Source organism: Nothobranchius furzeri, chromosome 9 (assembly GCF_043380555.1).
Source record: "Nothobranchius furzeri strain GRZ-AD chromosome 9, NfurGRZ-RIMD1, whole genome shotgun sequence".
Taxonomy (NCBI): Eukaryota; Metazoa; Chordata; class Actinopteri; order Cyprinodontiformes; family Nothobranchiidae; genus Nothobranchius; species Nothobranchius furzeri.
Window position 1 is genome coordinate 43,749,155 of NC_091749.1, and position 27,876 is coordinate 43,777,030.

The following is a 27,876-nucleotide window of genomic DNA, read 5'->3' on the forward strand; positions in this document are numbered from 1 at the left end:
CTGATCCTCTGCCAAGCTGTTCTGTCATGCCGATAAGAATAGCTAAAAATAAACATAAACTGCAGCTGACAAAAAACTCCTTCCAGTACTCTATTTGAATTAAGTTAAGATGCAAAAACTCCTTCAGAGTGATGGACTTTGAGACGCAAATAGTTTCATCAGACGTGTGACCCATGGAGACAACCCAAGACTGATTTGGTCGCATCGAGGTCCTTCTACCATCCTCGTGCCCGGAGGAAATCATCTCCACTTGACATCTCGGCTCCAAAAGGGGGTCTCTGGAAACTGGGTGAGGTAGACACTTTCGACAGATGACGTTTGATGCTGTTTTCTCTAAGTAAACAACTCAGTTAGCTGCAAAACATCATTTCCAGCCCAAAATGTGTTCCTCTCTCTGAAAGAAACCTTCTGAGAAATCCATTCACGCATTCAAACTCGTATTTTCATTTAGCTTTCATCCAGCCACATATTTGCCTTTTAAAACAAGTTTAATATCAAAGCTGTTAAAAAATGTCATTAAATTGTCATCCATGAATTGTCATTTCTAATTGTTAATCAAATCTTAAAGTTTAAAAATTGTTAGTAATAAATTCTTCATTTTTAAACTTGCCCCATTCTTTGAAATGGAACACAGAAAGGTATAATTATTTCTGGTTATTGAAAAGCAAAGATTCCTAGCTTCTGATTCAAAAATAAACTTTTGCTATTAAATTTAATTAGCTTAAATTAAACGTTAATCTTTGGATTAAAAATAGACCAAACAGGTTGGTGCATGAACTTAGATCGATTATATAAGTGTCCTGGATATTTATTTATGATATAAGCTTCATAGATTATTCTGCTTGGTCCTTCTCAGAATCCACAACTGAATAGCAACAGTGTGATTCTAGTATGTAGTTAACCCTACACAGGAAAATCCAGCCTGTTTATATTCAGGTCACCCCCATGAGGATATCTCCCTGTTGAAGCTGCACAATGGACCATATTTACCAGAAATGTTCACACTGCGAACGCACCAACACGCCTGTCCATCCCTTACCTTTACTCTGCGCTGCCTCCGGACCACCCAGATGTCAAGCTTTAAAGGTTGCCCTTCAACGACTTGCTGAAAGAAGCATGTTTGTCTTTGATGAGCATCCTCTCATTCCCGCACGAACATCGACTCACTTCCCGGTTTTTCTTCTTGTTTTTTTGTTTGGTTTTTTTGCTGTTCTGAATTTTAGTGTGCACAGTCCGGTCGCATCCGCAGGTTTTTCGTTTGTCTTGTTTTGTGCGTATTAGCGTTCAACCAGGATTCAAAAAGGGTTTTAAAACATCTTCTTGCTGCTGATTCTGTATTTCTGTCATGTTGGCAGTTTTAGGCTTTTTAATGGTTTAAAGTTGTGCTGTAAAAGTTACCAAATCCCTCATCTGTATTTGGTGTGAAGTGTGTTTGTCGGTTCCAGATAAGTGGATTAGATTGGCATGATCCTGATTTTATTTTGAAATGTAAATCCAGGTTAGATCTGTTTTTGTTTCTCTGACACAAAATATTTTAAATGACAAAATGGGCAAAATATTAGTAAACAAATATTTTATTGCATGTGTTTGAAGTGTTGAGTTCACACATCAGAACAGTAAGGTGAAATAAGGACAGTAGTGTTCAACACATACAAGGAAAAAGGATTGGACGTGTGTTTGTATGAATTACGGGTTTAGAGTTGAGGAGGATTAGCAGCTTGTGAGAAGGTGATCTCTGATTTCCTGCCTCAGCCCAGTTCATCACAGTAACTGGGCTTTTTGTGTGCATGTAAAAGTAGTTATCATCACTCTCACACCATCCTCCCCTCCTTTTCCCTCCCCCATCATTATCCCTCCCTCCAGTGCAGTTTTGTGTTCTCTGCTGAGTCTTATCAGTCTGGAGAATAAAGGTTAGACGGCCCACAGCTCTGCCCTGCCAGCTTCCCCTGGTCAATGATCTGGGCTGCTTCATCTCATCCTTTATTACCATGGCGACCTTACAGATTGATGCCTTCCTGTCTCCTATATTGTTAGTATTTCATAAATAGATAATATTCTGGTGCATCATGAGGAAATCAGCATATCTTTTTGGAAAAAAATCACACATCTATTTTAGGTTTAATAAGAACATTTTTGCATGAGAAAATCACTGCAATTGTAAGGTGTAGGATTGACTATTTAACCAGTTTTCATTATATTTCCTTCCACAACGAAATGCTTTAAATTTATTATTAGTCCTCAAATTATTTTGGATTAATTAGAAGATTTCCTCAGGTTCCGTTTAAGATGTGGCTGATGTCAGAGTGATCCTAATGTCTCACCTATAAATGTGAACAGAACCAACGTGGCATGAGGATGTGCTTTGCATCATGCTGCAGTTATGTTTTGCATTTCATGTAACTCGCTGATAATACAACTGACGGACAGTGAAACATGTTTTGGTTGGATTGGTATTGGCTTTAGTTAAAGTGAGCTCAGTTGTGCCTGTCAGGTTCAGATCAGTTCCACTGGATTAAAAAAACAAAACTTTTAGAGCCAAATGTATTTTTGGGTGTTTTTGAGACTGTCCCTGGTATCGAGAATTCCTGGCTGTCTACAATTTCTTGTCATCTTTTTGTTTTCTCTCTTGTAATTTGGAGGCATTTTTGAGAGCTTGTAAAATGTTTTTATTCTTCAGTTTGGGTTAAGAAGTGTCACATACACTTGCATCACTGTCTGATGTGAACAGATTTACCTAAAACTGTTCATGTATGAGCAGATCAGCCAGGATTCATATTAGTGCACAGAGATGTCCCTGTTCTGTTTTTGAAGGATGATACAACATCCCTCACCTGCTCACTATAATAAAAGCGATACCATTATTGTTTTTATCATTTTTCTGACTAACCTAAATTAATATTCTTGAAGTAGGAGTCTAACATGAACTTGTGATTAGTGAGGTTGAGTTCATGTTCATGTTTGAGTCTCACCATCAGCCAATCACCGATTAAGCTGACCATGCTGAATATTGACTGATTCCATTTTGGTCAAATTCTGAAAAACATTTGTAGCGTTGATTAACTACATATTTAGGAATTAAAGGCTGTTGCTATTCAGCTTATATTTTAATTCCTAAGAAAGATCAAACAAGTTAATGAATGAAATTTACATGCATGTATACATATACGGATATTAGATGTAAATTCATACACCAACTTGCTTGGTCTATGTTTAATCAAAAGATTAATATTTAATTTTAAATATTTAATTTAATAGCAAAGGTTATTTGTTAATTCAGAAGATCTAAAGATCTGCGTTCATTCAGTGATCACTATATCCTCTCTGTGTTTATTTCAATGACGAGTCAAGTTTAAAAAGTTAAGAATTTTATTACTAAACAATTTAAAACGTGGCAATTTAAAAGACAATTTATAAAAGCTTTGATATTAAATACGTTGGTATTAAATAGCAACCCTGTGAATGGATGAACCTAAGCTGGAAATGTGTTTGCTTGCGGGTGAATGCAATGTTCTCAGAACGTGTATCTTGAGAGAAGACGCGTTCTGGGTAGAAAGAATTTGGTTTGCAGATAAATTAAAGTTGTTCTTATTAAAGAGCATTCAGACGCAAGTCGGAAGTGTCTACCTCACCCAGTTAGGAGACCCCCTTTTGGATCCGAGATGTCAGGAGGAGATGATACCCCCAGGCACAAGGTGGGTAGAAGAACCTTGGTGCGACCAGGTTGGTCCTTGGGATGTCTCCGGGTCACAACGACTGATGAAACTGGTTGCGTATCAAAAATAACTCTGAAGGAGTTTGCGTCAGCTTTGTTCTGCAGGTGTCGTTTGTTGTGTCGTAGCAATCTTGCCTGCGTGACAGAAATCGCTTGTTGGTTAAAGAGCGTGTGGGCGGCCGTCCCACTTCTCTAGAACTCATTCGCAAAATGCCGAGAGTTCTGTTTTATAAGATGGGCATTTACTGGTCTACGAATCAGGTTTTGACATGTCTTTAACATACCTCAGAAACACGCCTTCCCTGAATATAGGAAGTTCTCGTGGATGAGAGAAGAATCATGTGAGTGCAGTTAACCTTAACCTGATTTACTGTGTCCTGTATGATTGTGTATAAGTGCACATGTTAAACATTACTGATTATCACAAATAATAATTATTATTAACCAAAGAATAATAATTCATTTCAGTAATTAAACCCCTTCATAAGGAACCATGATGATTATTTATGAACATTGTAATAGACAGTGAAAAGAGTTTATTAAAAATTATTCTTTTAAATCTTGAAGTGTCCTTCGTCTTGCGGATGGAACAGCTGTCAGATAAAGGCAGTCAGATTAAAGGGGTGGTAGACAGACATTCAGTCTCCTGTGAAAGAAACACTGTAGATTGTCGTAGCAGCCAGCATCAAGGTGACCCAGGCTGTGTCTCTGACCTGAGGGTCAAGAATCAGGCCATTCAGTGACGCTACACATTGTTGCAAAATTTTGTGCAGTTTTCGTGTCAGCTGTTTTGCTAACAGTAAGACAGAGTTGACTCTGGTAATTCATGGAATCTACCATCGCTTTCAAGAATTTTTCATTGGTTCTAGATTGAGAAACTTCAGCTTCAAAATGGACAGCACCCTGTAGCCCTCTGCTGATCCGAAACTGTGCTGGATAGTGTTTCAATCAATCAAAAAATCTGAACTTTATTTATATAGCCCATTTCATGCTTAACAACCAATCGTTATTCATGGATAAGCTATAGAGTTTAAGAACATGTAAACACCAATATAAATTTGAATCACATTAACACGTACTTGTCCATATAGGCCCCTATGCCATTCATTCATGCATGCATACATACACAAACAGACAGGCCAACATAATCAGATACATTTATTGCATGTACATTCTAGTAACCAACCAAAAAAGTTACAAAAATCCAATCAGAAAAGGGAAAAGATGAGAGAATGGACAATAGAACCAATCAGCAAATGGAACAGGTGAGCCTAAACAAGAAAAGAACCAATCAGATTCCAGAGCTGGGTGCTTGAATAAGCTACCGGTAACAGTTGAAGAATTTATGTCTAAAAGGAGAAAATGTCGAGGAAAAGCATTAAGTGTGATGATTTGAAACATGTTTGCTTGGTTAGTACACATCCAGATTTTCCTCTGGTAATAAAAGGGTTACAGTCATTGTTTTTGTGGCACGGCTACTCCCAATATTATCAGCGTTTGGTGTTCTAGCAGTGTTTTTGTAAGGAAAAAAGTTCAGGCAGCCCACTTTGATAAATTAGTGCAGGGAAAACTAATAAATACACCTGAATGTCATGGTCTGCGTCTCCCCTCATGTCTCCTTGTGTTCTCCATCCCTCTCTAGGTTCTTCTTTTGTGTCTCATAGTGCCCTCATGTGTCCTTTGTCTGCGTCTCATTTATGTGTCTCTTTGTGTTCTTCATGTGTCTCCTGTTTGCAGCCCTCCAGATCATTCCTCCCAGGTTCGGTGTCCTTGTAGCTCCAGCCCTTTTTGTCCCCAGCTCCCTCCTGGTTTTCTTCATGTCTCTTAGTCTCCCCACCTTAGTTTCTATAGGTCTTTTATTTCAGTTGTGTGTGTGTGTGTGTGTGTGTGTGTGTGTGTGTGTGTGTGTGTGTGTGTGTGTGTGTGTGCGTGCGTGCGTGCGTGTGTGTGTGTGTGTGTCCTTCCCCAGTCAGGTCTGGTGTCCTCCCCTGCTCCTTTCTGCTCCTCCTCTCAGTTATTGTTTTCACCTGTGCCAGTTCTCCACACACCTGCTCCTCGTCTCCTATCACTCCAGCCCCAGTGTATAAAACCCTGTCATTGTTTCAGTGTTGTATCGGTCCATTCCGCTTCTGTCATACTCTTCTCGTATTATCGCTAGTGTTCCAGTGCTTCCAGTGTCTCTTGTAGTTTCTAGTGTTTTTGGATCTCCAGTTCAGCTTTGGACACTTTTGGTTTTTGGCTTCCAGCTTTTTGGGTTTATTTTATTTTTTGGTTCATCTTAAAGGATTTTTCTTAATCTTCACTCCTGACTCGTGTCATCCTGGGTATCTACATTTTGGGTCCTAACCATCTCCTTGCTCACAAGGTGACAGAATGGACCGACCAACCAGGACCCAGCAGACCCAGATGTACCAATATGATGGTGATCCTGAGACCTGTCAGGCCTTTATCCAAGACTGTGCTGGCTGCCTGGACTTAATTTCTTCTGAATTTAACAAGGTATTGTTCATGGTGCTTTGCCTGGGGGGCAAAGCCCGGCGGTGGGCCGCCAGTTATTTGGATCTACACCCCATCGAAGAGGTCTCTTTTTGGACCTTCGCTAAGGATCTCTTCTTGTCCTTCGGCTCCACACCACCACCTTCCATCCACATCTCCACGACCCGGATTTATCAAGGCTCCCTACCCTCACCCAGTCCTGACAGCGCCACCTATCCATCTCCGGTGGGCTGTCACCACTCATCTCCTACTGCTCCTGCCGGCTCCATCGCTGAACCTCCTATGGTATGTGTCACCACACCTCCACCAGGTCCAGTTGGTGTCACCCCCGCACCTCCGAGGAGCCGTGCTCGTCACAGACGTCACCGCCATCACCAGCAGTCTTCTGAAATCAGAGTTGTGCCGCCTATCCAAGAGGCCCCTGCTCTGCAACCCGACCCAGAACACATGAACCCGTCTGAAGCCAGAGTTGTGCCGCCTGACCAAGAGGCTCCTGCTCTGCAGCCCGAGCCAGAACCCATGAGACAGTCCGAAGCCAGAGTTGTGCCGCCTATTCCAGAGGCCCCTATTCTGCAACCCAGGACTGAGCTCAATAAATCATCCATAGCCAGAGTTGTGCCGCCTGACCAAGAGGCCCCTGCTCTGCAGCTTAAGCCAGAACTCATGCATCTAAGGCCAGTGTTGTGCCGCCTGACCAAGAGGCCCCTGCTCTGCAGCCCGAACCTGAACTCATAAGACCATCTGAAGCCAGAGTTGTGCCGCCTAACCAAGAGGCCCCTGCTCTGCAGCCCAAGCCAAGACTCATGAATCCATCTGAGGCCAGACTTGAGCCGCCTAACCAAGAGGCCCCTGCTCTGTGACCCACGTCTAAGCTCCATCTGCCATCTCCGTACCCTGTTCTGGCGATGGATCCCGAAGTCGCTCCGCCCAGTCCGGTCCAGCCCGTCCACGAGGTTCTGGTCCAGCCCATCCACGAGGTTCTGGTCCAGCCCGTCCACGAGGCTCCGGTCCAGCCCGTCCACGAGGCTCCGTTCTAGCCCGTCCAAGAGGCTCCGGTCCAGCCTTTCCAAGAGGCTCCGCCCAGTCCGACTCCTCCAGTCCAAGGGTCGACGCCTCCAGTCCAAGGGTCGACTCCTCCAGAGTCTACATTCCAGCCTGCAGAGTGTTCACCTGCAGTGTCTTCGTCTCCCGAGCCGCCTCCTGCAGTGTCTTCATCTCCTGAGCCGCCACCTGCAGAGTCTTCGTCTCCAGTGTCCCTGTCTCCAGAGTCTACGTCTCCAGTGTCCCTGTCTCTAGAGTCTACGTCCCTGTCTCCAGTGTTCCTGTCTCCAGAGTTCCCAGTGTTCCTGTCTCCAGTATCCCCAGTGTTCCTGTCTCCAGTATCCCTGTCTCCAGAGTCCCCAGTGTTCCTGTCTCCAGTATCCCCAGTGTTCCTGTCTCCAGTATCCCCAGTGTTCCGGTCTCCAGTATCCCTGTTTCAAGAGTCCCATGTGTTCCAGTCTCCAGTATCCCTGTCCCAGTCTCCAGTATCCGTCTCAAGAGTCCCATGTGTTCCATTCTCCTGAGTCCCATGTGTCCAAGTCTCCAGAGTTCCATGCGTCCCAGTCTCCAGAGTCCCATGTGTCCCAGTCTCCTGAGTCCCATGTGTCCCAGTCTCCTGAGTTCCCAGAGTCCCATGTGTCCCCGTTACCTGAGTCCTTTCCTCGTCCTCCTCCTCCAAGGTCCCTTCCTCGTCCTCTTCCGCCAAGGTCCCTTCCTCGTCCTCTTCCTCCAAGGTCCCTTCCTCGTCCTCTTCCTCTGGCATTCCCAAGCCCTAGACCTCCCTGTTCCCAGCTCCTGTCTCCCCGTCACCAGCCCCCCAGAGTTCTCTGTGCCCGGCTCCTGTCTCGCCATCGCCGGCCCCCCAGAGTTCCCTGTGCCCGGCTCCTGTCTCCCCGTCGCTGGCCCCCCAGAGTCTCCTGTTTCCCTGGTTCCCTGGCGCCGGCCTCCCTGGGTCTCCTGTTCCCTCCTCGCCCGCCCTTTTGGGTTGTTTTTGTTTGGTCCGTCCTCTCCCTCCCTCTGGTTTCTCGTGTCCTGTTTTGTCTTGTCTTTTGCTTGTTATGTTTTGTTCGTGTTTTGGCATCTGGTATCCACCCCTGGGGGGGGGGGGGGGGGGGGGGGGGGGGTACTGTCATGGTCTGCGTCTCCCCTCATGTGTCTCCTTGTGTTCTCCATCCCTCTCTAGGTTCTCCTTTTTGTCTCATAGCGCCCTCATGTGTCCTTTGTCTGTATCTCATTTATGTGTCTCTTTGTGTTCTTCATGTGTCTCCTGTTTGCAGCCCTCCACATCATTCCTCCCAGGTTCTGTGTCCTTGTAGCTTCAGCCCTTTTTGTCCCCAGCTCCCTCCTGGTTTTCTTCATGTCTCTTAAGCCCTTTTCAGATAGACATTTTGGAATATGTGTGGACAATTCAGTCCGGGTTTTAACCAGAACTGTGTTTTCAGACCCACCACTTTTGTACCGGAACTTGTCCTTTCGGCTGCCTTCACACAGCAGGAAAAAGTTCCAGATGTTTGGGGGGAGGAATCGGACTTATGTTGAGCATAATTCTGCGCACACGAAGACGCATAAGACCCTGGATGATGGCGCTCAATGGTTAAACAAATTACGGAAGCAGTGTGATGCGCTCCGTCGCGCGTCTAGACAGTACCGTAGGAGGCGAGCTGCCATGGTTTGCCGCATGCTACAGGAGCGAGGTATCTAGGAGTGCACAGCATCTCCCGGTCCCCTCCTCCTCCCCCTCCTCCCTGTCCGGAACTCGACCTCACCAGTCTGAAGCAGCCACCTTGTCTGTAACAAGTCCGGACCTGTTACTAGGGGCATCGTCCGGTTTAATTACGGAAAACGTTATCCGGATGTTTGTATTCAGACACAAAGGTCTTACGGACAGAGTCCTGAACATTTCCGTTTTTCATGGCCTGTCTGAAGGGGGCTTTAGTCTCCCCACCTTAGTTTCTATAGGTCTTTTATTTCAGTTGTGTGTCTGTGTGTGTGTGTGTGTGTGTGTGTGTGTGTGTGTGTGTGTGTGTGTGTGTGTGTGTGTGTGTGTGTGTGTGTGTCCTTCCCCAGTCAGGTCTGGTGTCCTCCCCTGCTCCTTTCTGCTCCTCCTCTCAGTTATTGTTTTCACCTGTGCCAGTTCTCCACACACCTGCTCTTCGTCTCCTATCACTCCAGCCCCAGTGTATAAAACCCTGTCATTGTCTCAATGTTGTGTCGGTCCATTGTGCTTCTGTCATACTCTTCTCGTGTTATCTCTAGTGTTTCCAGTGCTTCCAGTGTCTCTTGTAGTCTCTAGTGTTTTTGGATCTCCAGCTCAGCTTTTTGGATATTTTGGTTTTTGGCTCCAGCCCCTTTTGGATTTATTTTTGTTTCATTCATCCTAGATAAAAGGATTTTACTTTATCTCCACTCCTGCCTCGTGTCGTCCTGGGTTCTGCATTTTGGGTCCTAACCTCCTCCTTGCTCGTATCGTGACACTGAAAACAATTCTTACTTTTAGTTTGCCTCCTCACATTATTAGAGTAACAGCTTTTAATGTGTGCGTGAAAGTAGGATGAGAGCTGAAATGTCCATCAGAACCTGTTGTGCAGCATATTCACGAGGCCACACTTTAAAAAAAATAACTCTAGTTTTCTTACATTGAACTAATTACACTGACATTACTTAATTTTACTAAACCTATGTAAATTACTCTCAGGAGGCAGATGCAAAATAGTTTTTACCAAGCAGGAGCGTCATGGCAGAGACTGACCTGTTGCTGGTCTCGGTTCATTTTGCTGCACAGCTTTATTTCCACGTTCTGCTAGACTTGGTGCTTTGAGGTGGTGCTTATTGTGTTAACCATAAAGATTAAAATGCTTCCATGCAGTGCTCTTTCTTGATCGCTTCATCTTCTTGAGTGACTCTTCTCATGAGTGACTCTTCTTCTGTGATTTTTGAGTCAACATATTTTAAGCTCTTTCGCCATCTAGTGGCACAACATATATTGTATCAGGTGCTGTTTCCTGGTATGCTTAGTGGCATGTTGGTGTGGTCTGGCTGAACTGTGAGTGAGAGGGAAGTGTCTGTTCTGGACCTGACTCGTGATAACTGATCTGCTGTGAACAGTAATTAATTGGACAAAGCTGTTAGAACCGGTCATGACCTTTATGGTAGTTAACTATGTACATCCCATAAAAATATAGCGTTTTATTGATCAAAAGTTTGAAATAGGAATGTTTCATATTTTCCTTACAGAAGTTGGAATTTATTGCATCAGAAGGAAAATATATATTTCAGTTGACTAAAATAAGAGTAAAATTAAAACGAATTGGATAAATCATAACAAAAATGAACAAGAATATTAGCCAAAACACTAAGACTACATTAAAAGTTCTTGTCAAAATTAACACTGATCTGATAGTTTTTTTTTTTTTTTTTTTTTTGGATAGGAACACTAGTGGGGGGTTATTCATATAAAGGCAGTTAGCTTTTTCAGTTTGCTAACCATCAAGTAATACAAGAAGAAGCTAAGTTTTGCCTTTTTGTTAGCATCATGGCAGAACCTGGAAGGAAAAGTAAGAAAGTAATGATTTTGGAGAGCAAAGAACAAAAACCAGAGCGAACATTGGCATGGCCTACAATTTGAGTGGTGACCTGGCTTTGATGCTATTGGACTTTCTGTTTTCCTATATAATATTTTTTGTCCAACAGTGTTCAGCGGGATTGTGTTAGCATTAGCTTGTTGTTAGCGCTAGCTACAACAGGCTGTGATAGGGTTGTTTACGACAGTTGTAATTCTGCTTCACATCAGTAGAAGAGAGAAGTGAAATGCCTATAGAGCTCCGGGAGTTGACGTCACTTCTCCCGGCATGCAACATTTCAAATCGAAACGGTGCCATATTGGCATGCAGAAGCCCGCAGCTGGACTATTTGTTATTGTCAGAAAACTCAATCAAACGGGAAATATGGTAGATTCCTGTTGTGCCCCAGGATGCAGAACAGACGCGGACGACATTAGGAATGAGCCATCTACAGGATTCCCCAAGATCCGGAGCGCCGCAAACGTTGGATCATTGTAATAAAACACGCTAGTGACCGGGCTAAAATGAAGCTGTGGGACCCTGAAATTAAAGGTTTTTGCTTATGCAGCGGCCACTTCTTATCAGGTACTTAAACCAACATTTCCTCAACTGTGTATGGTGTTTATTTTAAATGCTTGTATTACAATTCTTAGTGGGCTTCCTAAACTTATTTTTGGCGTGGCTTTTTCCGTCTTATTACTCATAGCAACAAGTAAACATCACGTAAAACGTTGCCTCGTGAGTTCTGCGTGCTGCCGTTTCCGTGTTTTATGGTCACAGCAATTAACCGGCTAAGCTGTATTTAATTTTAAGCAATGGTTGATCAATTGTCAGATCAGACATAAAAAGCACTTTGGATTGCTATTATCTGTCTCACCGAGACAGATCTCAGACAGATCCTGAGACGCTCCTGCCTGACATATTTATTTTATTCACGGAAAAAAATCAAACTAGTGATTTCTCTTGGCGTTCAGTTTATACATTCAAATGGCACAGCACTCTATTTAAACTACTTACGTGTAAATCTGTTATTTGTCCATCCATCCATTTTCATCCGCTTATCCGGAGTCGGGTTGCAGGGACAGTAGCGTCGAGAGGCCCAGACTTCCCTCTCCCCAGCCACTTGGGCCAGCTCCTCCGGGGGAATCTCAAGGGGTTCCCGGCCAGCACCGGTAAGAAGTCCGCTCCGACAGCTTCTGGCGTTTTTAAAAAGTATCCCAGGGGCACGGTAAGGGTCGGAGATGTTTAATCTATTTAATTTCTGACTATATAAAACGATTTCTTCGGTTTTAAAGTGTGAAGTAAACTCCGACGAAGTAAAATCCAAGCCGATCCCGTTCATGTTTACGATCTGTGTTTGTTTACCTTTTTTTCCTGCCAATATGGCGTCTACTAACTGAGAGTCACGTGGGGTCCGGAGCTCTATTTAGTGTTGCTTTAAACCTAGATTACATGCACTCTGGGTGTGGCTATCACCACATCAAATGCTAGCTCAGCACCAGGAAAGCTGACTAAACTAAACCATTCTCCCAAAGTGAATTGGCTTGAGTTCAAAACTCATCAGTTGTAGATGTAAGAATTTAATTAAAATCCATCTGGTGATTCTTGAGATATTTTGCTAACAGTTTTGGCTATCTTGAATCACAGTGAGATTTAGCTTCACTACAGATGAACACACCCAATAAAGATAAAGGGAAAAAACATGAACCCCTGCTAACAGCAAGCAGAAAGAGCCTGACGTACCAACTCCAGCTGGATGTTGTCATAAATTGACCTTGAACTAGCCAACCATCCATCTGTGTATCTGAGGACTTTATTGTATTTAGTCATGAATCAGCTACTCTAAATGCCAGAATGTGCAGAACCTTGGTTGCTTTATGAAGCTGAAGTGCAGAAATAGATTAAATGAAATATATTAAAATATGTCTGTTGATAAAATCCAAATGATCAAGTTTACTCAATAAATTCAGAAGCCAACTTCCTTACATGTGGCATTCCTCCAAAGCAGAGCTATTCAATTCCAGGCCTCGGGGGCCGGTATCCAGCACATTTTGGTTTTAACTCTGCTTCAACACACCTAATTTTGATCAGCAGGTGATTTAACAGGCTACTGCAGAGCCTGATGAGCTGGGGTCTCATTTATCAAACATTGCGTAGAATCCTTACTAAAACCGTACTTAAGCTCAGTAAAAAAGATGTACTTACGCCAAGCAGGTTTGTGATCTATCAAACATTGAGTACGCACAGCTGCACGCAATCTCCTCTTCATAAATCAGAAACTTTATAGAAAGGTTCTCAGCTGCTTTTTAGTCACATCCCGTCCTCACCACGCCCACTTACTGCCATAAATAGTCAATGCAAAGTGCCTTGTGGATCTCATGCATATACATAAGCCTGCTTGTTGCAGCATTTCGATCACGACCGCAGATCAAGGAAGCGCTATTTCACAGAAACAGAAATTAAGGTACTTGTGGGTGAGGTGGAGAAATGAAAGGAAGTGCTTTTGCAAAACAAATAAGAGAAAATCCACAGAGTGGCACAGCGTTGCTGAAGCCGTCAATGCTGAGTTCTTCAGAGAGATCTGTGGCTATATTAAAAAAAATGATCCATTCAGGATTCGATCCCCAGACTCCCAGGTGAAAGTCACGCACGCTAACCATTCAGCCAAACGCAGATCTCCCTTGTTCAACTAGCCAGGGCGCATGATCAATCGGGTCACAGTGACAGGACACACACACTGTCACAGACGCATGACATTCTGTCTCATTCTGTCCTCCTGCTGATATTCTGCATTCCGTATTCTGTGCTTCAGGCTGTGTGTGTGCGTGAATGTGTGTGTGTGGGGACTGGAGTCTTGTTCTGTGTGAAAACGAAGCAGTACAAGTGATAATGCTGCAGGATTTCATAATTGTATCCTCCTCAGCAGCAGCACTGCAGGTTCTTTCCATGTCCAAAATGTGCGTAAGCTAGGTCCTTAGTCAACTTAAAGTTGTACACATTTTTCCACTAACTTTTCTTTTCATAAATCCCAAAGTTTGCGTGGAAAGTTGCTTACGCAGTTTTCCGACCCCGTTTTGTGTGTTAGCAAGCTTGATAAATGAGGCTCCTGCTGCACAGATGATTTGACCACTGAATCTGGTGTGTTGGACGAGAGAAACCATTAAAACATGCTGGATACCGGCCGTCGAGGCGTGGTGGTTCCAACTTTTTGTGATAGAAGAGTTTGCAAAGCACTTCTTCCACCAAATGAAATTCTGAACTTTATTAACTTCTTTACTGCTACAGGTTCTTTCTTCCTTTCTTTCAGACATCAGCTGCTCAATACAACTCAAATAAAATGTATTATCATATGGACGTGAGGGCTTGTGGCATTAATTTTCATAAATATTTACAGGGAAGAAATTAACCACTTCACTCTAAGTGAAAACACAACCTGTTATTTACCAGATGACCCCTGTGGGACCCCCTCCAGAAAAATCTTCATTCCAATGTAAACAACTGGTGTTTTCTCAGCAAAGGATCATCAACAAAAGCAGCCTCAACGATAAACAGCCCGCTGAAAATGGCTTCCACATTTGAGAGCCTGTTAAACCTGCATTATTTTGTCCGAGCTTGTTCATCATCATCATCATCTCCTGGAGTTGCTTGACTAAGCCGATCCAACCCCTAAATCTGTAAACATTTGTTGCAGCTACGCTCTTTTAGCTGATCTCAGAAAGACACAAAACTGACTGGTTTGCTTTCAATATTCATTTAACTTCACTTAGTGGAGAAACCCATGGCATTTGGACCTGGGTGTGGTGTATATTACATGGATCTATGCCCTAAAGGCATTTTGAAATGCTTGCTGCACACAAGCAGCCCACTGCTCAACAACCACTGATGCCAGTCTTGTGTGAACACAGGAATGCCCAAATGAGCTCACTCAGTGTCTGCGACTTTGCGACACCGACATGTTGACAACAAAAGGTAATCACTGCTGTCAGAGGTGTGGTAAGTAACACTTTTGGACAGAGTTGTAGTTGTCATTATGTGCAATTGTGGGCGGTTCAATTCAAAATGTACTTTTTTTGTTTCAGATCTTTCTGACTTCGGAGTATTAGCCTTTGTTCTGTCTTTGAATGTTGTTTTATTTTGTGTTTGTACACAATGCACGACTGGCTTTGTGTACTTTTGCCTGTGGTGCAAAGAAAAAGTAGCAAAGCCACTAACAAGTTAATAAACTCCAGCTGGGCTTTGTTGTGCTGAAGCGGGGCTACACAGCCGAGCACATTCTCTGAAGTTTAGCTCACGCCTCTTCTCTTCAAGAAAGAACAACATCCAAAACTCTAGTTTTCTAGGTGTTCTCTTGTTGCGTTGTTAGAATGTTCATGCATTTCAGACACGTACACATTGATCGCCCAGAGCATGCTCACACTGAACTCAAGCTTTAGATTTATAGATGAAAGGTCCACAGATGACTGTTGTATTGTTCTTCTGCAACCAAAATGTGGCCACAGCACAAGTTTTATCGTTTCTCTCAGATTAATAATTCCGGAATAACTCAGTGTGGAAGCCTTTTTATAAACCACACAAGTTTTTGAGTTTGTGGCTTGGATGTAAATTTAATGAAACGTTATTGAAAGTTAAATCGTTAATCTCCTAGTTAATGGTTGGCTCATTGGTGTGTGGAAAGTCCGACTCACACACTTCCCTCTTAAACACGCTTTTCAGCACCTGCTTATTTACAGAAAACTGACTTTGTGTATAATCATTCTTGTCCTGTCAACAATGTTAATTTTTATAATAGGGCTGCATATTATTACAGCATCAATGTGTGAAATACAAATATGGCAAAAACGTCATAACTTTGACCTGCTGGTTTAGATCAGTGCTCTTCAGTCCCCCCCCCCAAAAAAAGAAACAAATAAATAAAATAAAAAGTTCTGTGGCCATAACACACACACATATTATAAAGACGGACTGCAGTGCCCAAATTGGACCACTGGGTTTGATTCGTACATATTGCAATTTTAACATCATTTGACCCTAATTCATACTCACACAATCCCAGCAAAGAGTCTGTTCAACATTTAGACACAATTACTTTGCACAAAACAGTCAGTATAATTATAGATATGGATATGATTGCTGTATGTTTCAGTCCTCTTCACTTTATAGATCAGTCTGTTGGAGGTCATTCTCCACATCTGTCACGCCTCCCACCATCTCCTTACGTGAATCTAACAATCAGAAGAAGACAACTGAAGCAGAGATCAGTACCACATGAGATTTTATGTTGTATAATTTACTTAAGCAAGATTCCTTTTTACCTTTTACAGAAGGAGTTTGTGTTTCTTTTGCTTAAAATCCAAATGAACATTTAAACCTGAACTTAAAGCCTGCTGTCCATCACAACCTCAGCATGTCTCACTTCTCTTTAAAACAAAACAAAACCGCTTCTTTGATATCTGCTGTGCACAATTACACACAACACCTAATCACAAAGCAGAACGCATGTCAGAACAAATTACTCACGCTCTGTGATGCATAATTATAAAGCATTGCTGATAGCGTTGAATGTTTATTCATTGTGAGTATCTCGGGTATCAAAGTTAATGTGCAAACATTTCATTCTAGTTAGTGACATTAAGCAGAAACCAGTAATTGCATTCCTCCTCTTTAAGTCATTCATTTGTCACTTAGAGTAGGTTTGTAGGAACTTCATTCCTTTTTGCGAGATGGAAAACTTGAAGTGATGGACAGTAAATAAAAGCTGCTGGTGTGAAATCCACAGGATGCATGAGTAAGTCAGATTGTGTTGAGATTTATGAGAAAATGACTCCACTCTACGCCTCGTTAAAGTTTCCCTGAACACGTCCTGGTTGTAGTTCACATTTTAAAGTATAACTTGGTGCAAAGCAAATAAAATCTGAAGCCCAGTTTCACTTTAAGCAGATCTTTTGCATGATCACAATTACCTAATAAACATCTGAGACAGAAAGGAAACACTTTATTGGTGATGATGGTGATGATGATCCCAGTATGAAAAGTCCTCTCTGGTTATAATGCTGGTGGCTCTGCTCTTCTGATGATCACCTGATCACCTGAGGCCAATGAGAGCATGATGAGATTTGTAAAAATTAAATAAATTAATAAATAATACTAGTTTAACCTTTGGTCAGAATTAACTTTCCATACCGTTTTTGTTTTATTCAAACAACTGCTTTCACAGAAATCAGTATTTACACTAAACTGCCACTTTATTGCTAGGACGAAGACAGATGACAGATTTTCTACTTTACTTGTGCTTCACTTTTTTCCATCTTACTATTTGGTTTTTCATGTCTCTCCTGTAAACAGGGACTCAAACATGTCTCATTAAGGATCTTTTGAGCAGCTGGTGGACAGAGTGTTCCCGTTTCTGCTGTTTTTGCTGAGCTGTTTCCTAGTTGTTCATATTTCTGACTAAAACTGGTAAAACATCTAATACCAGTACTTTTAGGACATAAACACGACACGCCCTGTTTACATGAGCCATGTGTGTGTGTGTGTGAGGGTGTGTGTGGGTGTGTGTGTGTGTGTGGTGAAATAAGTCGGTGTGTTTGTTACCAAGAAAGAGGAAGACATCAATCAAAGCTTATATCAACCCTTCTCGTATCTCCTTCAACCACACACAACCACACGCACGCACGCAGAGTGATACACCAGAAACAAATCCACTGCCAGGGAGGGGGTGAGTTCTAGAGTGATCGGAGGGGGAGAGTGAGAGAGCACTTTCTATTTATAACCTATGTGCCCGAGAGGAGAAAGACTGTTGTTGGAAAGCACACTAGTGCCTGGTTCTGTTCTGCAGAGCTCAGGCTGCAGATCAAAGGATGCACGAACACGGAGACACTGTTAAATGTGCAGCAGACAAATGATAAACAGTGGGAGGTGATGCAGGGATGTTTTTAAATGTCTGATGAAAGGAAGAACACGATTGGCCCAGCAATCATCAACAGGAAGTGTAGCCTTCACCCTCCCTCAGCATGGGGAAAATCACCTGCATATGGCCCAGTCCTCTGCATTCACTGGTAATTCAAATAACAAATTATAATAAAAATAATAACACATTCTCGTAGGTTGGACTAAAAAATGTTGGTGTTACAAAATATAAAATATAGCCACAGAAAGCACACAAACTCCAAAGTTTTCATCAGTCTTTGTGGGTTTTAACCAGCTGGAGAAAAACATTTTTCATATGTAAAAAATTTTATTGGTTTCACTTCTCAAACTGTTTCCTACAGAGAGGTTAGTCACCTGTCAAGCCTCAGAGATTTTAAATAATAAAAACCTTATCAGACAGTGTTCCACAGAGTGCAGATTAACGTGGATTATTCAGTGTCATAGATTATTACCACTTTATCCTACTTTCATAACCATTGATCCCATAAATACAAAGAATTTGAATGAAATCAGAAATTATTCGAAGCTGAAGCTGAAAAGGACAAAAGATGGACCAGTTCCATGTTTGATCTCACTAAGTCATTTCAGCCAAGGATCTTTTCATGAAAAGTGTTTTTGTATTTTTTTTTACAGTTGGATCATCCAAACAAGATTTAACAAGTTATTGAGTTTTAAAAGTGATGTTGAAATATTTTCTTTCACCTTTGGACAAATCAGTCTTGCCATGTTTGGAGTTTGTTTGCCAGACTATGAGTCCCTCTGGCTGAGATGCTGTCACTTTGGTTTTCTGTAGGAAAATACTTTCACGTTTTTCCAAAACTCTTGCAGGACCCATAGTATACACACTTCGAGGTTTTGTGTCCCATTCTGCTAACCTAGTTGATGAAGCTAGTGTCTGAAGCGCTCCTGTTTCTTTAAGACATTCCTTCCCAAAGGCCAAGAGTGTTGTGATTATTCAGAGACGTTCAAGTGCAGCACAGCTGCTCGCTCTTTGTTTTACCTCCCCCAAATTAGCCACCAGGAAGCATTGTACAAAGGAGGCTGTTGAAGCAAAATGTACCTGAACTAATCACAAGAAAGACCGTGAGTGATTCAGGTACCGCATCTTCTGTGGGAGAGGGAAGTGTTTTATATGAACCCAAAAAATGTAAATCCTCTAAAAGCAAATAAAAAGCTGCTGTTGTTGAACTTCTTATTCCTCCTTAACCTCAAACGCAAACCTTTGTTGAACTTTCTCCCCCTGTAATCCTGGCTGGGGGGGGGGGGGGGGGGGGGGGGGCGCTTTCCAGCACCTGTGGGTGGTCCTATAAATAGAGCACGTCTTCATCTCCACCTCAGTGTGAGGTCTAGTTTTGAACATCCAGGGGCTCTTTAGTGAGTCTACGGTCTACCTAATAGTATTGATACTTCGGTTTCTGAATGAAAATCTATGGTTCATGCTTGTTTCCTGCTTGTTATTTTGATTCTGATGTGTTGGTTCTTACTGTCACAGACTCATATGAACATTTTGTTAGTAAGAATGTTGCAGAACCTTTGTCATGTGTTGTTGGTGTGTAATATTCAAGTTATTGAACATTTCTGTCTGTGTCTCTGCAGCGTCGGACAACAGCCAGCGGTTTCAGGAGACATGCTTTGCCTTTGCGTTAACGCCACAACAAGTCCAGCAGATCAGCAGCTCCATGTAAGAGCTGTTCTGTCAAATTGTCGAATGTTTGTGAATCAGACACGTGTGTTTATAACCGTGTTTCTGTCCTCAAAGGGACATCTCTGGGTCCAAATGTGACTTCTCAGTTCAAGTCCAGTTGCGGTTTTGCCTGTCAGAGACGAGCTGTCCTCAGGAAGACCATTTCCCTCCAAATCTCTGTGTGAAAGTCAACGGGAAGCCATGTAACCTGCCGGTGAGGAATGTCTGATACAGCTCCACCTCACATCAAACAAGATTTTTGTTTTTGTTTTCCTGGAGCATCTGAGAGAAATAACATTTCCTTTCATGTTCATGTTCTACAGGGTTATCTCCCTCCAACCAAAAACGGTGTTGAACCCAAGCGGCCCAGTCGGCCCATCAACATTACCTCACTTGTCAGATTGTCCACTACAGTCCCCAACACCATCGTGGTCTCGTGGACATCTGAGATTGGAAGGGTAGGAGCTGAAGCCCCATGAGGCTTCTGAATAAGTGTTCTCTTTAAAGAGCAGGTTTAAAGAGAAACCGTTTATTACTTTTTCTTTTTTAAATGTATCGGTCACATGCAGGCTAAACGTGAAAATAGTCTTCTATTCCTATTTTTTCATTAGCCAAAGACAGAAAATACACGGTGAAACGCTCAGGTTATAAAAGCCAGTCTACATCACGCTGACAATTAGCATTCATGCACTCACCCACCTTGACTCGTGGTTGTTTTAGTGTCCAAGAGAGAGCCGAGCATGTGTCGGCTACGAGAAGCTAACTGTTAGCATTAGCAACTTCACAACATGGCAGAACTTCTACAGGCTTTTGTTGTTTGTGGAGATAAAATAGAAATGTTGCAAAGCAAACAGAGTCAGTGTTAGAGCTGTGTTGTTAGCCAGTCAGAGGCGAGATGTGCAAATAGGAAAAAGGACTCCTAATTCTGCTGTCTGAAGCTCTCCTCTGCTCTGGCTCACTTCTAGTTCCTGAAACAGGAGCGCCAGAGCTTTTTTCCTGCAGAGATCGACTTGCAAGGCATTCATTTATACTAGAAACCACTGCTAATGTGTTGAGTAGTAAGCAGAGAATAGAGAAGTTTGATCATTTTGTCTGTTTCATAAGATTTGTATAATTAGAACTTTTTTTATATTTTACATTTATGTAAAAACTAAATGTGAGAAAAGGAAAGCTTTGACTGGAGAAGCTAATATCAGGTAGGCTCTAGATTGTGAAACATCATATTACACATGGTTACATTTGGTTTATGTCGATGTTTGTCCACAGAACTTCTCCATGGCTGTTTACTTGGTGAAGCAGCAGTCGTCCACAGTGCTATTACAGAGACTCCGAGCAAAAGGCATCAGAAACCCAGACCACTCCAGAGCACTCAGTAAGGACTCTGTTCAGATGCTGCTGGGGCTAAATGGGTTTCACACAGCCTTAATATTAACATTAGATAACAGGAAACACTTTTTATACTAAAATAAAGGTTTAAATTACAATAAATTTGTTTACAAACAAATTTGGACAACAGTCCATAACTTAAATTCACACTATTATGTTCTTAGATGAGCTGTTGTTTGTTCAGATGTGTTTAGTGTGTGATTTATAAACAAGTAGAGACTAACATTAGCTTTAGTTAGCAGCTGACCTGACAGCTAAAGGGTTAAATGAGTGTTTATATATTCAGTGATGAAGTGTTAAGTGTGTTCGCTGTTTCACACATGAGGGCTGACATGACTGCAGCCTCCTCTCTGTGAGCAATAATTCACCAGAATTGACTGAATCTTGACATTTGGGTGATATGAGAATAATGGTTATGATTATGATGGTGGTGGTTATGATGGTGATAATGGTGATGATCGAGATGATGATGATGATAATGATGGAGATGATGGTTATGATGATGATAATGATGAAGATGATGTTTATGATGATGATGGAGATGATGGTTATGATGATGATAATGATGAAGATGATGTTTATGATGGTGATGGTGATTATGGTTATGATGATGATAATGATGAAGATGATGTTTATGATGATGATGGTGATTATGGTTATGATGATGATAATGATGAAGATGATGATTATGATGATGGTGGTGGTTATGATGATGATGACGATGGTGATGATGATGGTGATTATGGTTATGATGATGATGGTAGTGAAGATGATGGTGATGATGGTTATGATGATGATGTGATGATGATGATGATCTAGCAAATAGAGATCGTAATCTTGTCTAAAGAGAACCATCCATTGAAAAATAGTCCAAATAATCTTCACCTGTAGAGTAATCTACTTCAGTAAAATTCTCTTTTATTTCCCATGATGCATCTGTTATTTTGCAACTTGATCCAAATAGTTATTTTGCAGGTTTAAAATTCAATCTGCATTTAAACATACCATAATATTAATAAATAATCAATAAAAATAGCATTTAAGGTCAGTATTTATTTATTTCTATTTTTGCTCAACCGTAAAGTAAATAGATATAAATTGGAAACTATTTGCAAACATTTAACCTCTTGAGACCTGAGGAGTTAATTGGTGTGAATTTTTTATTTCACATAAAAACATAAAAAACATAAAACTGTTTATTTGGAGCAAATTACAATTAATTAATAAAAAAGTAAAAATGCTGACAATGTAAAAAAAGAGGAAATAATAAATAAAATATTACAAGGCAAGAAGCTAATGTCCACATATGTGGATGACAGGTCTCAGGAGGTAAAATTCGGTGTTGTTTTTCTTCTTACAGGGTGTGCTAACAGCTAATAGCAGCTAAACATGTACACTCATTTCTTTGTTTAAATTAGAGATGAACCCATTCTGGCCAAGTTCAACTTGTTCTAAATAACCCTGATGAACAGAACACCTAAACTTGTTGTTCCTACTTTGGAACCTGAAAATGATGATTCTGGAGGTAAAAATAAAAGTGGGAGCTCTCCCCTAACACCCGTGTTCTGCTGGAGCAGGAACATTTATTTCTGATGCTGCTTGGCAATGGTGAGTTCAAGAACCCCTATAAATCTGAATTTTAGTTTTCAGATTGGTTGATCACCGATTAAACTGATCATGATACATGAATAAGTTTTGTTTTTATGCCCACAAGGTTTAACGTTAATGCTGAAGAACCAGATTTATTACAAATGCTAAGTAAAATTAAGGCATTTAGGCTTCAACCTAAGTGATGTTCCTCTGTTGATGTTCTCTCAGGTAAGGTCTAATTAATATTTGAAAAGCATTCAGCCAGGTGGTCACTGTTTCTATTATTATATTGGAAGGTTAGGCTCCTTCATGAAAAACGCATGAGCTCCAGGTCTGACGGTGAGTTAGCGAGCACATCTGTGAGGTTTCTCCCTATCTCATGCACATGTTTGTGTCTTTATCTGTTCCCTGCAGTCAAAGAGAAGCTAACAGCCGACCCCGACAGTGAGATTGCCACTACTAGCCTGCGAGTATCCCTGCTCTGCCCGGTAATCATCCTCCCTGCTCCTCATGAATTTTTAACATCCAATCGTGCTAAAACACGTTTGCCCATTCTTTTCAGCTTTTCCTTGACTTTGCATGGGACTCAGCATGCCCTCATGCACATAACTCATAGCTGCAAACATGTTGGCCTGTCAAACTGTTTTCTGAAGCACCCTCACTTGTCATTTTCATGTGGGTTTGGCATATTTATGACATTTAAGAGTGCTGTTTACCCATAATCCTTGCCGCTGCGCGTCAGCTCCCAGTACCCTGAACGTGTGTTTGTGTGCTCGCTGTGCAGCTGGGGAAGATGCGGCTGACGATCCCGTGCAGGGCGCTGACATGCTCCCATCTGCAGTGCTTCGATGCCACGCTTTACATCCAGATGAATGAGAAGAAGCCCACCTGGGTGTGTCCTGTCTGTGACAAGAAGGCTCCCTACGAGCACCTCATCATCGATGGGTAAATCACACATCTCTGCACTGGTCCTGTTAAGCCCACATTTTTTAGGAGTCAGTCTTCATTAATTCTGTTATTCACAGCACACACTTTAACATTTCAGAACAGTGGTTCTGTGTGAAATTCCTGCTTGTGTTGTTCTCAGGCTCTTTGTGGAGATCCTCAACAGCTGCATGGACTGTGATGAGATTCAGTTTAAGGAGGATGGCAGCTGGGCCCCCATGAGGTCGAAAAAGGAAGTGCAGGAAGTTTCCTCAGCGTCCTACAACAACGGGCTGGACGGTGAGACAGGGGCGTGAGGGATGAACAGGGAGACGGCTGTGATTTATTGGAGCATTGATCTAATTATTTTTGAGTGAATTCTGCTTCTGTAATCTTTGGATCATTTCAGAGAGGAGGAGATGTCTCTGAGCATTGGTTTTCTTACCCTGAAATCTCTTAAAGTCATAATGAGACACCAGTTCTGCTCTGCAGGCTCCTGTCGGACATCTGAAGGCTCGGAGCAGCGGAGCTCCTCTTCTTCCAGCCACGGCAACGGCAGGAAAGTGGAAGTGATCGACTTGACGCTGGACAGCTCCTCAGATGAAGAAGGGCCAGATTCGCCGGCTCCCCCACCTCCACCACTGCCTCCTCCCATCAAAAGAGCGTGCCCATCTCTGTCCCCGACCTCGCCTCCCATCATTAACAAAGGGTGAGATGACACCAGAGTCTAATTGTGTCTTTGCTGTTGTCAGAAGTTTTAGCTGCTTGTGTTTGGTGTTAAATGATTCAGTCGTTTGGCTCTTGGATGCATTAAAAAGCCTTTTGACATTTCATATGAGCTCTCAGGTGTGTGCTCCTAGAAACGCCTGTCTCAGGTGAGATGAGTGAGATTTAAAAAAACTTAAAACACTGAATATAGATCTCCAACTTCCTGAGCTTTAACATGAAAGCAGGATTAAAGTTTAAAAATCCAAACTAATCTCTCAGGATTATTTGACTTTTAGCTACTAACAAGTCTTACTGAAGGACTGATCCCAGGTCTCCCTGCAACTTTAACGGCTGCATTTCTACCAAATTAAAATTTATTACAACTAAGAGCATCTGCTGCTTCATTTTACTTTAATGACTACTGAGTGTGACTGTTGGGGCAGCATGCAGATCCAACGTGAAGTGAAGTGGGGTTATTCTTTACCCTTCCATCTGTGTTTCTGCCCTCAGTGTGTTGAACCTGCACCACCAGGCCTCCCCCGTGAGCCGCACCCCCAGCATGCCCACAATAGACACCAGCTACATGCCCCCGGTGCCCCCACTTATCCAGGACTACAGGCCCTACTACCACACCCCCAACGACCTGTCAGGTACTTATGTCAGATAAATCCTCACTCCGATAAGCTCATTGTTACACGTAAAGTAACTAAAAATGATAACAAGTGGCCTTTTTTCCACTTTTTGCCTTATTTCAAATTGTACTGACTGGGATTTTACTTTTTTGAGATGATTGCTCTGGTTTAAATGTTATACCCTCAAACAAAATGTCACAGATGATTTCAGCTGCGACAATAAAACATAGCAGGTTCGCTTGAGCAGCCTGGATCCTCCTTAGTGCTGAAGGAGCTGAAACATCAGCAGCTCCATAATCCAAAAGTGAAATTAGATTTCCTTTCCAATCAGCAGCACGTTCATGTAAAAATCTAAAACTTGTGATTCATTAGATGTGTGTGTGCATGTGTGTGTACCTGTTTAAAATGGGAACTTCCTACCCAGGCGTGTTACAATACGAACGGACGCTCTCGGTTAATTGTGTTTTTATTCCGTAGCTCATGATGTCTGATTGAGGACGCTGCTGCAGCTGCTTTTTAATCTCATTAAGAGTCCACAAGGAATGTTGTAGCGTTCTACAATGCTCACGTCTCCAAGCACAATGCAGTTAATTAATCCATAAACACACCATCACGTCTGTGAGTAACAGCAGCAAATAAAAGTCCGTCTAGATGTTTGATTCATTGTGTGAATATTTTCTACACATTTGATCATTTTATTATGACCACTAGATCTGTCTTAACTGTCCTCATGAATGATTAGTTTTTATTTTCTCACAGTTCTTTCTGCCTTTTTAGGATCTTTTATTCCCTATGAAACCTGCTTGTTTGTGTCGTTATTTACGGTCATGCTTCTGATTCGTTCACCACAGATTCTGCCTGTGCTTCATTTCCAGAGTTGAACTTCTTCTCTTTCATCCAAGGAGACAATCATCAGGTATGGAGCTCATGATGTTAGTCCAAATGCTGACGCCACACAGCCTCATAAAACAATGCCTCAGCATTTTTTGTACATGTAACCACGAGCAGGTCTTGGTGTTCCTCGTAAACAAACATCGCCTCCAAGACTCAGTGAGGAATTTAGAAGGGAATTTTCTTGAAGCTGATGGTTGGTGGATTTTCCCATAAACTCCTTCTAGGACACATCGTTCTCTCCTCCACCACTTGTGGGGCTTTACGAGCTATTTAAGGATCCGTGAGAGCAAAACGTTTGACAAATGAAAGTTTTCTCATATGAAGAACATTCTCTCATTTAGCTGAAGCTATTTCATATCCAGCTGCTGTCTGCAGCGTTAGAGCTTCCTGCTGCTGCCTGTCCCATACGACCACCATGAGTGGAATTCCAAATATGGTTCAGGTTTTTAACAAATTCATCCTCACGATGTTTTTGGACTGGAATGAGGTAACGCAAATGTTTAGGCCTGTAAATATAATAAACCTTCTGCACAGGTGGATACCTGCATTTGTAAATATGTCAGGTTTTCAATCAAATCAAATCAAAAATACTTTATTAACCTCAGAGGGAAATTAGAGTTTCAGTACACACAATTCAGAGATCAGACATACATAGGCAAGACACATGACAAGAATTTGTGACTGTGGTCATTCGCAACCTGAGTCGCGCTACCTTAATAGAGATAAGAGGGGTTTACATGAGGGTTGGTTCAGGTGGAGGGGAAAAAAAGGCACTTCAGAGCTACCCTCCATAGGGAGGGCAGCTTTGCTCTGCAAAAAAAAAAAAAACACCTCAAACATATATGCAACAGACTTCAGACAACACAAGTGTCCACTAGGTGAGGTGGTGGGTTGGGACTATCCCCACTTCAGTTCCTGCAGCCACGATAAGCAGCACATGTCACCTCAGTGTGGATAGGCGGGGGGGGGGGGGGGAGCATTGAGGGTTGGAGGGTTGCAGTGACCCTGGAATGTTTCAGTGGCCTTCCCGCTGTCCCGCCCAGGCTGGGATAGGAGACAGAGTAGAGTTGCCATAGCGACGGCACATTCCACATATCTTCTGAGGGGGGAGTTTTTGTTGGAGCCTTGCAGGCTCAAGGACGCCAGATTCCGATTAGAAATTGTTTTGGGGCCAGACAGAGATAATTTCCTCTCTGTCTTGCAGTTTGTTGGTCCTCAACCTCTCAAAATCCCAGTAATGGACATTAAACTATCCCAATCCGTGCTGATTCGTCCACTCTATCCTTGATGGCATCCATCTTTGTGCCAATGAATGAATCTCGGCCAAATTCCCAAGCTTACGATTCATCTCGACAATTATTTGAGTCTGTGAATTCACAGCGTGGTGTAATCCATCTCTGAGCTCCGGAATCCGGCCACTATTCCTCGACAGCTCGTTAATTTTCCAGTAAGCCAGGTAGCCTCCAATGCCGATCAGCAGAAAACCCGACACCAACACCACGAATATCCACACACTTTCAGAGTCCTCCACAGACAGCTGGTCTGTCCCGGAGGGGCATCCGGGAGCCCCTTCTCCCGTTCTCATCGTTGAAAAAATTTAATCAACCGCGATGAGTGACCAACTGATGAGATCCATTTTAGTGAATTTCAGTTTCCAGTTTCCAGAAAAAATGCAGAAGCAGCCGTGCGCCCAGCACACACAGACAGACAAAGGCCTTGAGGATAAGATATGGAGGAGAAGAGAAGAAAAGCGTCTGCACCCTCCAAGAGCCGGACGTTTTCCATTTTGAGATTATTGAAAACTAGAATTTGTTTACAAAGTGGAAATGGTTGTATTTTGTACTAATTCTACTTAAAGGGATATTCCACCCCAAATTGAGATTTTGTCTGTTGACATATTTCCCAGAGTTAGATTAGTGAATAAAGCCATTGTTAACCAGCCCAGTCATTCTCCTGACCAGGCTGTACTATTTTCACTTTAGCTTAGCATAAAACACAAATTAGTAAAAAGTTAAATAAAAGATGTTTTTTTAACATGTTACATAAAAATGTGACATTATTTTTTTTATTTATTGCTATCTGATGTATTTTAATAAGCCCCTCATGAACTAATGACTGTTTATTTAGCCTACAAGCTCCAAAGCTTTAAAGTGGCTGATGTGCAGGGGCGGCGTTAGGCCCGGCTACTTGGGCTGAAGCCCCGGATGTTTCATGGAAAGCCCCGGATCTAAATCGCGGAAGTAACATGCAGTACCAAAGTCCAACAGAGAGGGAGCAGCTGGCAGTAGTTTGTATACTGCCTGCCTGAGCCTCCACCACTGA

The 27,876-nt window shown here is 42.3% G+C and overlaps 1 protein-coding gene across 2 annotated transcripts in view; it reads left to right on the top strand.

Moving 5' to 3' along the window:
* Nucleotides 1–27,876, top strand: part of LOC107381742 (E3 SUMO-protein ligase PIAS1) — an 88,936-nt gene that overhangs the window by 56,227 nt on the left and 4,833 nt on the right. Inside the window, exons 3-12 of one of the 2 annotated variants that reach the window (XM_015953583.3) lie at nucleotides 19,333–19,417; nucleotides 19,496–19,634; nucleotides 19,744–19,878; nucleotides 20,687–20,792; nucleotides 22,811–22,884; nucleotides 23,181–23,341; nucleotides 23,484–23,620; nucleotides 23,813–24,029; nucleotides 24,539–24,678; nucleotides 25,512–25,576. In XM_015953583.3, the coding sequence (XP_015809069.3) occupies nucleotides 19,333–19,417; nucleotides 19,496–19,634; nucleotides 19,744–19,878; nucleotides 20,687–20,792; nucleotides 22,811–22,884; nucleotides 23,181–23,341; nucleotides 23,484–23,620; nucleotides 23,813–24,029; nucleotides 24,539–24,678; nucleotides 25,512–25,576 (1,259 nt within the window). The remainder of the gene's footprint in view (nucleotides 1–19,332; nucleotides 19,418–19,495; nucleotides 19,635–19,743; nucleotides 19,879–20,686; nucleotides 20,793–22,810; nucleotides 22,885–23,180; nucleotides 23,342–23,483; nucleotides 23,621–23,812; nucleotides 24,030–24,538; nucleotides 24,679–25,511; nucleotides 25,577–27,876) is intronic. The other variant, XM_015953584.3, reaches the window with a different exon arrangement.